This window comes from Rhea americana, unplaced genomic scaffold (genome assembly GCF_003343005.1).
Source record: "Rhea americana isolate MKP2758 unplaced genomic scaffold, rheAme1 scaffold_55, whole genome shotgun sequence".
NCBI lineage: Eukaryota > Metazoa > Chordata > Aves > Rheiformes > Rheidae > Rhea > Rhea americana.
In genome coordinates, this window is record NW_028186701.1 from 4180954 (window position 1) to 4195425 (window position 14472).

Here is a 14472-nt window from a genome sequence, read left to right on the forward strand (position 1 = left end):
CTGTACGCAAGAGAGACCAGAGCAGAGCAGAGGCATAAAGGCAAATACGATAACAAATATGATACTTTCACCTGCATGAAGTGACATGATTCCCATGCAGATGCACCCTAATGCTAGCTCATTCATTGACTTTTAACATTGAAAAGTAAAATCTCTCTGTTAGGACATTCTCCCTCTTGCCCTTTCCCAGCAGCTCTTGGTCTCCCACAAATGTAGCACCTCAGGTTACAGACTGGAAAATTTGTATTTGTATTTGCTTCTTGTGCCTTCAGGGGAAATATTCTTTCCCCTTCTGCCTAGACTCCTYTAGTTTTAACCATTGCAATGCAAATGCGTGTTTCCATGCTTCATTCTGACCACTCAGCTCCCTGCAGAGTTTGATTTTAAGGCGTATAAAGAATGGAGCTACAAAGGGAACGAACAGTCACCAGCACTGCTGACACCACCATAGTGAAATTCAGTGAATTTGCCACTCATCTCCAGGTCGTTCAAATTTTATGTAGCATCTGTGTTAATATCCTCTTTGGAGATGGTGCTGTATACAAAAAATATGAAGTATCCAGTTGACATATTTACTTACACAGAGTGTATCGGGGGCTATGAACTCCCCAAAGAATGTAAGGACACCTGTTAAAAAGGGACACAGGACACAAAAACCCTACTAACTCCATACTAAGCCTGATTTTAAAGGTCTCTGACAACACTCTGACTGAATGTGCTAATGGAGTAAAAAGCAAGTACTCTGACAGCATGCCCTGGAGACACGGAGAACTGGTTCTGAAGGAAAAAATGCTGCATAGGGTAAATAACTTTCCAGAAGTCAAACAGCATTATATCTCAGGCACGTACCCTCGTACTCCTCCAGCTATTGCAAACTTAAGTCACAGCACAGACGCAGTGACACATTCATCTCTGTTTGCATTAAAAGCTTTTAGATAAAGGCTGCCACTCAATAGGAGGAGATGATAGAAAATGTAAACACTACTAGGTCTTTTATGCGTGGCTGCTGCAGTCTCGTTATAGCTCCAACTATATTTATACTATGTATACTGTATATTACTGTGATATTTAAAGCTTTGGGTAATTAACTGAGCAAGGGAAAGACAGGATCGTGTTTTGACTGGAGTTTGCATTGTGGCAGATGCACTGGGTTGTGCCTTGCTTCTTGGGCAGTGACAGTACTTCTGGTTCCTTAAGATTGCTGGTGGCTTGTATGATCATTCTCCAGACCAGATTTCCACTTCTGACAAGATCAGGATCTCACTACACAGCTAACTTAAAGACAGAATAAAAAAAAAAWYYTTTTTTTTTTGTTCTGGCTATGCTCTCATTTTGAAGACAGCCTACTTATAAATAGACTGGCTGAGCAACTAGGTAGCTGGGAACCTACTGTAAAGATTCAAAACATATTAATTTCTGTTTGAGTTCTGTTTTACCTTTCATGTTCAGTTTTCTTTTGTTTAGCTGCCTGAAATGTTTTCCTTTTTAGTGGATTATCATTTGTATTCAGCTCCCACTGCAAACCAGATAAGCACGGTATCTAACTTGAAGCAAAAAAGCATTTCAAGAAAGACAKCTTCAGCCTTAGAAGAGGAAATAAATGGCCTTTCCTGTTGTGAAGCTCAAAATTGCTCAGCTGAGTGACTCATGTCTGTAGTCTGTCCTGACTTCCAGATCTGTTCGTATATCAGCTACTGACTGTCTAAGAGGGATCTGGCACAACCGTTTCATGCTCTGATAACTGTATCTATCCAGAGAATTGGTGGTAGAGTTATCAGACTCAAGAGTATTGTAACTTTCAACTATATTTTAAAATTTGYTCTGAGATCATCCAGTGAGTGTTGTCAGATGTGGGTGGAACACAAGTGCTTATGTTATTACTAGCGTGGAATCTGGAACGCAGGTGGGATGTTTAACTTTGTATTTGTGACCACTCATCTGATGGGTGAACAGGAAAAAAATGCCATGAGATTATCAATTCAAGTAAAACTAAATAGTGGTTCAAATTTACATTATTTTGTCATGATTTCCTAGGAAACAAAACAAAACAAAACAAAACAAAAATATTTCAGACCATAAACTTAAATAATACAGCAATCTGAGGAAGCCTCCATCTGCTCACAGCTAGTCTACAAGCTGTAAAATCAGATGAATTAGTTGAATATACCGTTCATTGCAAATTACTTGTTCCATTCTTGTGTCCACAGGGCTTTCTATCTACTGAATGAAAATAGTGCTATATCTTTTAATCTCTAGTTGTGGTTTGATGCCCTGCATAGAGAAAGCAAGTAAAATTAACTCTTCACCTACTAGTAAGATCAAGATTGAGCAGAATTTGAGGGCAATATTTAAAAATATATTTTGTTCAATTTTTCTTTTTTTTCTTTCATTATTCCTGTATCAGTCACATAGCCACCTGCTCTCTTTTCCCTTGATGTTTGAATTTTCCATCTTTGTTCTAATTTAAAGATATCAACTTCACATCATTTCTTTTTTTTTTCTGTGAGAATCGTAAAGAAATAATGCTGGAAGGGATCCGGAGAAGTAATTTAGTCTAGCCCTTTTTTCTAAGACAGGATCAACTATACCTCTCTTAATGATTTCTAGTGATGGCAAGTGCAAACCCTTCCCACGTAATCTATGGCAAAGCTTCTGTTGCTGTCCTTATTGTTAGGAAGTTTTCCTAGCATCTAATTTAATACTTAAACTCACTTTTCCCTTACAAAACTTTCAACATGTTACTCTTTGTTCTGTATACTATGGCTATTTGAGATGATAGAGAATTTTTCTCTTTGCAATAACTTCAACACACCCGAAGACAGCTACTGTGCCATTTCCGCCCTTGCCAAGTTTTCTCTTTGAATTAGGCATCCAGCTTGTATACAACTTCCTTGTATGTCGTTTGCGAAACCTGATGTGCTCTTGCATCCTGGCAGTGAGTCACTCTAAGTGCTCTCAAGGTACAGCTTGATAAACAAAGCTAACGCTGCCAAAGATTTACATACACCCTATACATGTTTCATCAAGGCTGTGCTTCCCTAGCTTGCTTACGAGAACATTATGTGAGATGGAGTTAAAAGCTTATCTAAATATACTGCTTCTCCCCAAGCTACTAAACCCATCATGGAAAGAAATTAAGTTTGTTCAGCCTGTTTGTCCTTGATGAGTCCAGCCTGTCTATTCCTTATCCAGTTTTCTTCTGGGAGTTGTATGATGATTTATTCTAGAATTGTTCTCTGAATTGCTCATATTCAAACTTTTCTGTGAAGAACGATGATGATGAAAAAAAATTAACATATTTTTGGGGCTTTTCGATAGCTTCTCTTAGTAAATTCCCTCTATTAACTGGAAGATGAAGGTTTCCATTCTCTCGTGTGTAGCAGGGGACTACCAGCGTTTACTGGAAAACTAAGTGAATTCATCCTTATCCAYTGCTTGYCAATCCCCATTGCTCCCAGGAAGCAACCTGGTTCATAAGCAACGAACYAGCAATTTTTAAAGATGTGTAYGGAGTTACATTCCAAAGAGAAGAARAAGTTCCTTTTGGTGAAAGACTTCRTAAAACTTGATACAGATTATTGCAAAGAAGACCAAGAAGACATTTGATTTGAGTTTATCCATGTGTCATCACAGGTGGAAAAAACAGTTATTAGGGTACTTTTTATCCTCATTAGGAAGGGCATGTGAACCAGTGGACACGGAAAGCAAATAAATTTAAAAGATCGATAGAACTTGTTTCAGTAGCAACAGCAATTAACCATCGGAACAARCTGCAGGTGACTGCTTTGGCATTTCTTGAAGCCTTTGCCATTTCCTGGAGCCTGCATGACTTTGTGTAGGAAACGTTTTACTCCAGCAAATCACTAAATTGGATCTCAGAAGATGGAATGAAATCTCAGTGAGTCTTGATGTGTTGTTTCTGCGGCTCCTGAGACAGTGTTAATGCTCACTGGTGTCAATTAAGCTGAGGCAGTCTGGACCAGGTACAGATCTGTTCCCCAGGGTCTTCAGAAAGGTCTTTCTGCAAGACCTGTGGCTCCACCATGTACTACTCTGCTTTGGCAGGATCTCCTCTAGATAGCCATATTCAGAGAAGATAAATATCTCCCCTATGCTCATGCATCCGTGTGCTCTCCTGAATCTTTTCCATAGACCCTACACACCCAAGCTGTGTGGCAGGGCATCAAGGTACGTGACTCCAGTCTTGAAAGCACCAGGCACTCCAGCCACAGTATTACTGTGCATTAAAGTAACATAGAAAAATACAGAAGGTCAAAATACTATCCTGTCAATCTAAATAGAAATGATGACTTTCAAGTGAAAGCTAATACATGGGGGGTTTTTGGTGGAAGCTAAGATGTGTTTATTAACATTTTTTAAATGTATTGGACTGCCTATAACAAATGTCACTACTATATAGATATTTTCAGTGGTTAAAAACTACTTATGACACCAGTCTGACCAACTGCACTTCTTTGGTTAACCAGATAGAAATATATAAATATGCCATTTTCTACAGGTACTGGAAAAAGGGTCAATTTAAACCAATTTATAAAATAGCTTGTTTGGACAAAAAATAATTGTTCTCTGAGAATATATGAATTCAACACTGCTAGAAAATCCCTGCCATCTGACGTAGAGGGATTTATAGGTTTAGTGGAAATTGCTTTCCCCACTGTCCAGATTAAATACTGCAGGATGATTTTTTGTATGAGTGAACATCCTTCCAATAACAATCAGACCGATAATGTCTTAAAAAGAGAAACAGAGTCTACATTTTGGTTTTCTTCTTCCTGAATGGACTATTTCTGGATACAAACCTTAAAATATCATGTTGACTGTCCATAAAATGCATTTTAGCATCTTCCTGCTGTTGTGGGGATGGGTTTTATGTACTGAATGCAGAACCCACCGACAAGGAAAGGAAATACATGAGGTGTACAAGAAAGGCAGGTGAGTCTCATTTTTGACAATGAGGTTTCTACAATTTGGAAAAATGTAATGTTTCAGGTCAACATAGAAAAAGAGAAAGCTGGAGTTTGCCTGTGCAGATTGTGATCTAAAATATTTTCTTTTACTATTTTTGCCAATGAATAAGTATTAATGCATTTTCTATAGTGAAAACCATTTGTACACAAAAAGCTGGGTTTGTGAAGTGTTTCAAAATTTGGAAAGGTGCAAAAAAGAAGTATTGGATTATATTTGTTATGGTTAAATTGTGAGTATTTACATGAGAGTGGATAGGAAGCTTAGGTCGATAAGGATTGTTATATTGACTYAGATTGACAGGAAATCTGATATGAAGAGATTCAGAATTTGTTTTCTTATCACCATACTGGTTGTTTTATAGTGCTTTTGAGTGGAAAAAATGTCGGTCTTTCTGTAAACTTCAAGGCTATGGTCAGTTAGCAGAGGAAACAGAAAAAAAGCACACAGTACTGAATGAAGATTAAATATTCAATCTATACTTCCTTTCTCTCTCTCTCTCTCTCTCTCTCACTCAAAAAGGATATGTGAAAATTTTCTTCTCACTGTCTTGCAGATAGCCACTTTAGAACGTTTTGGTTTGAGAAAGATTTTTTGCTACAGGAACTGTTTCATGCTGAGTTTTGATTACTTATATTCTATTTGGAGAATATCTGGAATTTTATACGATTTTTTTTTTTTTTTTAATTCCGGGACATTACAAGGTATATCTGGAGGAAAAATCTTTTTTTTTTTTGAGCTGACATATTTAGATGGAATCACTGTTTAAATATTGTTTACTTCTGCTTGTCACAGGCTGAAACTCTATAATTTCTGCTTGGCTAGAGTCACTGTTCATATTATTTAATGACTTCAGAACAACATCAACRCTGTGAAGGGCACTGCAAGAGAAATGCAGGAGTGTTTACCTTCAGGAAAAATGATCAGAAGGTGGTAGGGAGGAAAGCATGATACCTATATATTTTCCAGTAGCCCTTGCACCTATGGCTTAGAAAAGCAAGACAGGGCTATATTATAGCGCAATCGCAGTGTCATGATTAGCCCTTGGGGATTCATAAGCCATCTTGTACGTATGAAATGGCTTCAGGAATGATACCACCTTAGTGGAGGTATAACTGGCAAAATGGATGCAGTTGCTCTGTTGGTGATCACCCCCCAGAGGACACATTACTACAGACCATATTGTTGTGAGATAACCATGGAACTTCCATTTGCACTGAGGTTTCATAAGRGTGGCAGTGGAGGTGATATGCTGACTGTAACAAAATTAAGGAGTGAGGAGCAGGTACGACAACTAAAACTGGAAAGTTTCCCACACAGAAGAACACATAGACACAGTCATTTTCTTTCTAGCATCTTCCTGCTTCAAACACTTTAAAGCGTTGGTGCAGTTAAGAAGCAATATAATAAATCACAGCAGAAGGAAGTGTTAAAAATATGCAAAAAAGGGGGAAAAAATCATTCAATTCCTATAGGAACTACCTCTTCACCTACTCTGGTGTAGAAGCCCTGCAGCTGTGTCCAGATCCTACCCCACAGTGAACCTATCTGTCTATATGCACATGGGAAATAAAAGATATTAGGTGATTCAGTTAGAATTACTCTAATAACAAGACACACTGTGGTGGCCATGAGCAGGAGAGCTGTTCCTGTGATGGCCTTGTCAGACAGCCCAGAGGCATCCTGGCTCTGGGGATCCAGGTCTACTGCCCTTCCCATGCAGTGCACTGGCCTAGGAGGTCATTTCTGACCTATTTCAATCTTATTGGCAGGAAGCACCAACAGCCAGGAGGGCTGATGGAGAGAGCAGAGCAGCTGTGGTGCCCAGTAGTAGCATCATCCACCAGCAGCGTGGTGCCTGAATTAGTGCTCACTTCACCCTGTGGTGTGATAGGCCAAGACAGACTGATGATTTTGCCAACCTTAAACTTTTTAAGGTCAAAAAAGACCATTGTGGACATCTGTCTGATTTCCCACTTAACACAAGCAACAAAGTCTTCTGCATAATTTGTACATTGCACCACTAACTTCTGACAATTATCCTCAGTGTCAGATAAATTCAGAATAGGATTGAAAGTGKTTTTTTTAAAACTTCAGCTTCCATCTATTTGGCTCTGTTTTCTGCTATATTGTCTCTTCTCCATCCAAATGTTTGTAGATGGATCAAGCCACCTCTTCATCTTCTCTTAGATACATTCATAAGATAGAGCTGCTTAAATTTCTCACTCTAAAGTGTTTCCCAAACATCCCTTCCTTTGACTCAGTGTTTTGCTTCTTTTCCTCAGTCCATTATTGCTTTTGCACAGTCAACAGCAGAACTGAGCACACTATTTCTATAATGCTCACATAGGTGCTGTACACAGAGTTACTCCTGTTGGCCTCTTGCGACTTCATTCAGGGTCTTCGTTGCAGCCCTGCAATGGGAGATCATGTCTGCCCAGAAAAACTAGGTATCTCTCTGCTGCAGGACACTGGCCCTCATCCCACAAGTACAGCCTGTCCTCTTTGCTTTTACATGTAGGACCTTTACTTGTAGGCTCAGCATTAAGATGCTGATCACATGAGAAAACTTTGAAGTAGGCAGGATCCCTTTGCATTTCAGTTTTGCTTTTTTCCGTTGCAAAATTAGATCCTGGGAGAAAAATATGACAAGGAGGGATCCTATAAAATGTCAGAAGTAGAAGCTTGTAGTGAAGACGTCTCCAGAATACTTTGGTGCTGACACTTCTTCTCCTTTCTTCAAGACTGATCTCTGAATATTCATTTTGCAGAAGTTACTGTAATTTACTGTGTTACTCCTCCCTGAGCACTATTATCTTTTATACCATAAGGCTTGAGGCAAGGACCAAGAGGGTCCAACCTGTCCCTTCACGGAAGCCTCTGTCTGTTGGTTAAAATTGTTTGAAGATGCCACAAGGCTCACTTGGGGGCACAGAGAGGCCTGCATGCACATTAGCTGCATGGGTTGATATGGAGAATCCATTCAAAGTGGAAAACATAATGGCCAGGCTGGTTCCACACCACAGCAGCCTGCTCAGGCCTAGCTTACTTTGCGCTCGTGGCCTTTTCAGACTCTCGAAGCCCTTTAGGGGCGTAAGACCATCCACTTGCCCTACTGCTAGAGTTCAAAGCCATCCACTAGTGCTGTGGATACTTGCTGCCTTGGTTGGGCTGCTATTTTCTTTCTATCCTTGAGAGACATGCCCAGCTTTGCTCCTGATTCTCGTAGTGTAGCTGTTGGGGGAAATACAAAGGCRTTTAGCTTGTTTCTTTTGATGAAGCCATTCCACTAGTGTTATTTTCTTCCAAGAAGACTCACAATTGCTCTGAACTCCGCTTTCAAATAAAAACTCTCCATTCACTCTGCAGTTTTCATCCCCAGGGCTTGCCCGTTCACCTGCCCAAATCCAATTGACCTCACAGCCTTGCAGCCCTGCTGATGCAGGTTCAGATACCATCTCTGTCACAATTTTTAGCACTGTAGTTACCCTAAAGAGGCTACTCTAGCATGAAACAGAATGGCCTTGAAGAAGGATGGGCTGAGAGGCATGGTTTACCCCATCAGAGTTCATACATRCAACACTGCCATTTGAGGCTGCTTTGGCATGACAGGAATTTTGCAAAAGGTCCTGAATAATTCCTTGGATTAAAGGCTGATGAGGCTTTGGAACACAATGCAAAGCGTATCAAGACAATGACAAAAAACTGTTGGTCTGAGTATGTGTACAGTCACAGTGAAAGTGGCAATGTAGCTAGCTTAAATTCATGGGACTTACTACAGAGCCTTCTACTATTGTAATTCATTGTTAAAAATGTATGTGTGCCAGTCAAATAATCGGCTATTGATTTTTGCTAATCTCCAGGACAAGTCACCTCAAAGGAATTCTACTTCAAAGTACAGCAGTACAAAAATAAAACCTTTCTCATCTTGCAGACCTGTTCACAGTTTGCAGTCAGCTGTGTGCAGATCATGCAGAGTTTGCAAAGATTTCTACTCCTGCTAAATCCACAGTGCCAAAAAGTCAAACAGAAAGGAGCTGAGATCCAGGGCATCAGCAAGGCGGCTATCTGCTGCTTTCCCAAATGTTCCATCTCTTGAAAAGCCACCAGGCTGCCCAGGGGGCACCAAAAGAGTAGTCTAAAGGTCACAAGCTTTTCAACCAACCAAAAGGCTAAAGTCTGTATTGCTAATTAGACTTACAGAATCATTACCACTAGAGACGATGAGCAATAGGAAAAGAACTATCCTGGAGCTGAGCCAGCCAAGTGAAGAGGAAAAAACTCTCTTTTAATACTAAAATCTCCCCAACCAGCATTATAACTGCTTTTCAGACAAACGACACTCACTAGAAGAGGTTTCACTGTGCAAGATTTATGGATCTTGTTTGTTTAATCTTAGCTAAGAGACTCACTTCTTGGTTTTAGTCATGTCCCTACCATTCTCTGCCCATATTATAGCCATTTCACCTCAATCTGTTCTCCAAATAGCAGCTGACTGTCTGCTTCTCTAGTGCTCCCTGCCCATGTTTCTGTCAGTAAGAGCTATCTTTTACAGTAGTTAAATTACATCCTCTACAAGAAGCCCTTGGCTTGTTATCAGAAGGTCTCTCTCATAGCAAAAGATCTTTCTCCTTATAACATTTTTGGATGTTATTACAATTAATGACATTCTTCCAAACAGATAGGGGCTACACTGCATCGTTATGGCCATGGTTATTTCCCAGTCCTTTCTCAAAGGCTGAACTTTTGCAACATTAAAATCACATTCTCTTGCTTTTATTAAATTCAGAAAGAACTTCTGTATTGTCAGGTCGTCTATACCTGGCCATGTTGTCTGCAAGCTGTCTGCAGTCTGTAAATCACATATAGCTATTCTGCTACCTTCACTGAAGCTGCCTCTTACACGTAGAGCAGGTTGTAGCTTCTTGCCCTTCAAATGTCTTCTCTGGCCTTACAAAACCATCCCAGAGCCCTAAGAGGAATTCTTCCTTTTTCCTTCCAGTAATCCTTTATTTGTTCTCTAGTCCTGGAGTTTTGCTCTTGTATCTTATGCTAAGGATTGATCCTGAAAGCATTTATTTGCATGAGGAAGACTTACTAATGCAAGCTGTCTTTAGAGCAGATCTTCAGAGTGCAAGACAAGCCTGCTGCCCCATAAAAGCATTGCCCATACGAGCAACATTGTCGGCAGTGAGCGAGATTCAGTGGATCACTGAGCACCCATAGCTCCCTAGCCACTGTTTTTTAAGATTAGCATATGCATTGGCAGCACTGGGTGTCATAAGAGCAGGAAGAGGCCCAGTGAGGGCTTGAGGCCAGTGCAGCTGTGTTGTCTCCATCTCCTCTATCGGTAACCTGCTTTTCCTTTCCCTCCTTTCATCTCCATGCCTCCTTTCACCTCCATCCTTTCCTCCTTTTCTCTCCCCCATTGAAGTTTGCTCCCCTCCTACATCTTGCCCGCTCTCCTTTTTGTCTCTGAGGGCTTCCTCTGCCCTCCTCCTCACCTGCCTCATTTATTTGCTCCCAGCTACATCCATTTCTCCTGTCACAAAGCCAGGCTTCCCTGTCAGGATTTCTCCTGCTGCTTCTTACTCAATATTATTTGACAGCTTCCTCCTCTCCTCTGCAGTCATTTTGGCTGGCTGTCCTACCTCTTTGTCCACTTGCCAGAAATCCTTTCCTTCTCTCCAACAGTGCTCCTATCCTTTATCCCACATTATCTTACTTTTTGTTTTTCCTTTGTCATTTCTCTCATTTCTTCTTTCCATCTCTGTTGTTCTTTCACATAACTTTGATCTTGTATAACTTTCTTCGAGTTCACAGAAATCCTGTGTCTTTTCTCACAACCCAATCACAAATCTCCCCTCTTTGCTTTTGTTGCCATTGCAACTGACGCTTCTGTAAGAATGATACATTCTGCTTTCCTCATCATCACCAGCCTCCTTTCATCCTTTTTAAATTTTTTGGGGGTCTACACTCTTCATGCAGTTTTCTATCTTTATTCAAGTGATTAAAGTCCAAAGGTTGCCTCTTCTTCTGTAACTAAGTTTGTAGACCCAAGTACCATTAAATTACTGTACCACTGATGATAAAATCACCAGTCAATGCTGCTACCATATAACTTGCCTAGGATCAGAAAATTCACATTGTCTTCTAGTCTACCATTACTTCAGTGCAGTTTATGAGCTGGTGTGAGGAGACACAACAGGCTCTAAAAAACTACCTGCAGCCAACAACAACAACAAAAAGAAAATAAAAAAAGAAAAAAAAAAAGAAAAAAAGGGGCAAACCCAACAATACCAAGGCAGATTTCTCCATACTGAGTACATATAAATTTTTTTTATTAGTTATCACTCCTGGGGCAGGTGACTGCCATGTCGAGGATATCACGCTGTTGTAAGCAGAGAAGCAAGCCAACAGCTTGGAGTGGACTCTCACAGGGCCTGTGTGTGGTCCARTTCCAGGGAGAGAGGAGTTTCTGCTGTGCACAGCTGGGAACACATCTGCACAAACAGCTCTGCCACAAGCTTTTTCTTGCTTGTGCTCCATAAGCCATGAATCATCAATTCTATAGGCCCATGTGTACGCGCAAATCCATCCTACCCTTCCTATCCCACTACCTACACCATTTATTTCCATCTCATCTTGTGTATTTTTTTCTTTTAATTTAGGAATCGTCCACTATGAGTCAACATTTGGCAAAGAGGTGAATTAGAAAGAAAAATCTGAATGGTGTAGCCAAGTTATTGCCCCATCATTTTTTTCTCTGTAACATGTGCTAAGTCTTTCTTTTGTGTGGCCAGGGGCAGTTTTGCCACAACCTCAGTCACGTTGCTGAAGGAAGGCTGCAGATTGCTAATCATCTATAATGTTATGTTACACAGTAGAAGCACAGGCCTACTGGCCAGAGGGGCACCAGCTCTGCATCTGTCTCCAAAAGCTTCTGATAGTAAAGAGAACAGAACAAAAAGGGCACCTCTAGACGGACCTTTCTCAGGTACAGCTTCTCTGCCTCCAGCTTTTGGATCTCCTGAGTCACAGATTGGTTCTTCTGCAAAATGGTTCTGCTGGTCTTTTTTAATATGAACTGCCTGTTCACCTTTCAAATTCACTCATATTTTTAGCATTCAGCTTCTATGAGAATGAATTTCACCGCATTATGATATACTATGTTAGTGTACTTCCTTTCATTTCTTCTCTTTGTTATGTGTTGTGAAAAATCTTGAGCAATGAATTCCTATTCATCTTCATCATGTCACTTCTAGTTTTATGTAACTCCGTCATATCACTCTGCAGTTGTCTCTCTCCTCACCTAGGAGCCCTGCTCCATTCGGTCTATTTGGCAGTCAGTCTCCATCCCCGACCAGCCTTGGCTCACTCCCCTTGCTCTGCTCTGTTTTTTTATAGTAAGGGTGCTGGATATGTGAGATGTGGACATGCCTTGGAGTTACTAGCAGCATTTAAATATTTTCTATTTAGTTTGCTGCTCCTTTCTTAATACTACCTACCACCATGTTTATATTTTTGAGCACTGTGGAATATTAAGATGTTTACAAAGAAGTAGCTACAATGATACTGATACTGAGACCTGCTTCCTAAACAGTAACAGCTAATTTAGAGGTCATTGGTGTGTATCTATCTTCATACCATTTCTGAAAGTACATTGAAAAATGTGAAAATATAAAGTGCAAATCAATATGTATTGGTCTGCATTTATTAATGCTAAGTTTGTGCTGCCATTTTATCTTACATCGGTCGGTATCATGAAGCCTTGCTCTTCATGAAGTTCCTACTCTTCACCCTCACTTTTAATTTTGACTGCCTTGAACAGCTATGTATCTTCAGTAAATATTATTACCCAGTACTTAACTTTTTTTTCCAAAATCATTCATAAACTTACTGAACAACACAGTTCCCATAGGACTATACTGACGACCTTACTTCATAAGGAAAATTGTCCACTATTCCTTTTATTTCCTATTTTATAATCTTCCACATGAGGATTCCTTTTTCTGACAGCTTGATCTCTTTACAAGCCTTTGGAAAGGACCTGTCAAAATCTTTTTGGAAAACCAAGTATACTATGTCATCTGGATTAGATAGGATCATGTTGACCTTATACATGTGGTCATTAACTCTGTTAGAAAACCCTATTACCTTTATAGGGCATAACATCCCTCAAGAAAAGTCAAAACATCTCTCACTCTTCTTCAATGTATATGATATTTATTTGTTGTCTACTTTTAGTAATTTTTACTGTAGTTGTAGCTAATTTTTCCAGTGCAGAAGTCTGTAATACCTTGGATTACATTTGGGATTCTTTTTTCAAATCAGAATACTGTTGTCACCTTTCATTCCTTTGACTCCAAGGCCACTTTAAATTATAGTTTGGCAGCTTCTTATTTGGCATTCTTATGAGTGAAATCCTAGTGACTTGTTACTACCTAGTTCATTTATTTTAATCTATCCCTGGTCTTGCATAAATAAGAKTATTTCTTAACGTCTCTCTAAGAATGGAATTGCTACCATGCTGCATTTTTGGTAGTGCAAATAATCTCAACTGTTGATGTTTTGATTGCCCTTATAAAAAGAACATGTTTTCACTACCATAAGGAAGGAACTAAAACAAGTGTAGTATTGCTAATTAGTTATTTATTCCCTATTCTGTATCTGTACAACTATTTTTCTGTACTCCATGTAGTTGTAGATGAATTGCTGAAGTCCATCTTAGTAATACCAGACCATTTCTCGAATGTGCTGAGGTTGCTGATCAGGTTTCTGATCCTGCTCCCCAAAGTGTCTGTATCCCCTTCAAGCATACTGTCATTCACAAGTTTTATACTACTGTAATCTGCAGCACTATTGAATGTATTGACGAGTAGTGAATCCAGGATGAAATCTATGAAACCTAGTTTAAAATGTCTTCCCAGCTTGACAGCAAAATCATGGTAGTTGCTCTAACTAAGGCCTTTCAGCCATGCTCACTGTTGCAGTTTCATCTAAACTGTATTTCACTAGTTTAGCAATGAAATCTACTTTTCTCCCTACTTACACTAAGGCAGACAGTTACACTGTCAAAAATTCTGTTGCAAAATACATTCAATTTTTCTAGTTGCTCCTTAAGGTGTTTTTCCCTGTTCTGCACTGTGCTGACACATTTATCTGGTCACAATTTAACTTTTCTTTGAAGACCGAGGCAGACATTAAACATTTCAGCACTTTTTGCATTAGCTAGTTAGTCGCTGTCCTTCCCTTCATCCATCCATTTCTCCTATTTATGTACTTCTCTCCTGGCACCATACCTGCTTGCTTCTCCAGCCAGCAGAACAGACCTCAGTGATGCTCCTTCTGCTCTCTCAGTCCCTTCTTTTCAGTTTATATAACACAAAACTGAACAAACACGAACCCTCTGGATGTAATTTCTGGCACATATGGGAAGGCTGAGCTTTTATTTGTACAACCTCAGGCGCAGTACTAAGATCTCAG

The 14472-nt window shown here is 39.8% G+C and overlaps 1 protein-coding gene across 2 annotated transcripts in view; it reads left to right on the forward strand.

The window, feature by feature from the left end:
* The first annotated feature begins 4831 nt into the window (after positions 1-4831).
* The window catches only part of LOC146588004 (gamma-aminobutyric acid receptor subunit rho-1), a 38974-nt gene continuing 29333 nt past the window's right edge, over positions 4832-14472 (forward strand). For both annotated transcript variants that reach the window (XM_085318740.1, XM_085318741.1), the window contains exon 1: positions 4832-4953. In XM_085318740.1, the coding sequence (XP_085174866.1) occupies positions 4832-4953 (122 nt within the window). The remainder of the gene's footprint in view (positions 4954-14472) is intronic.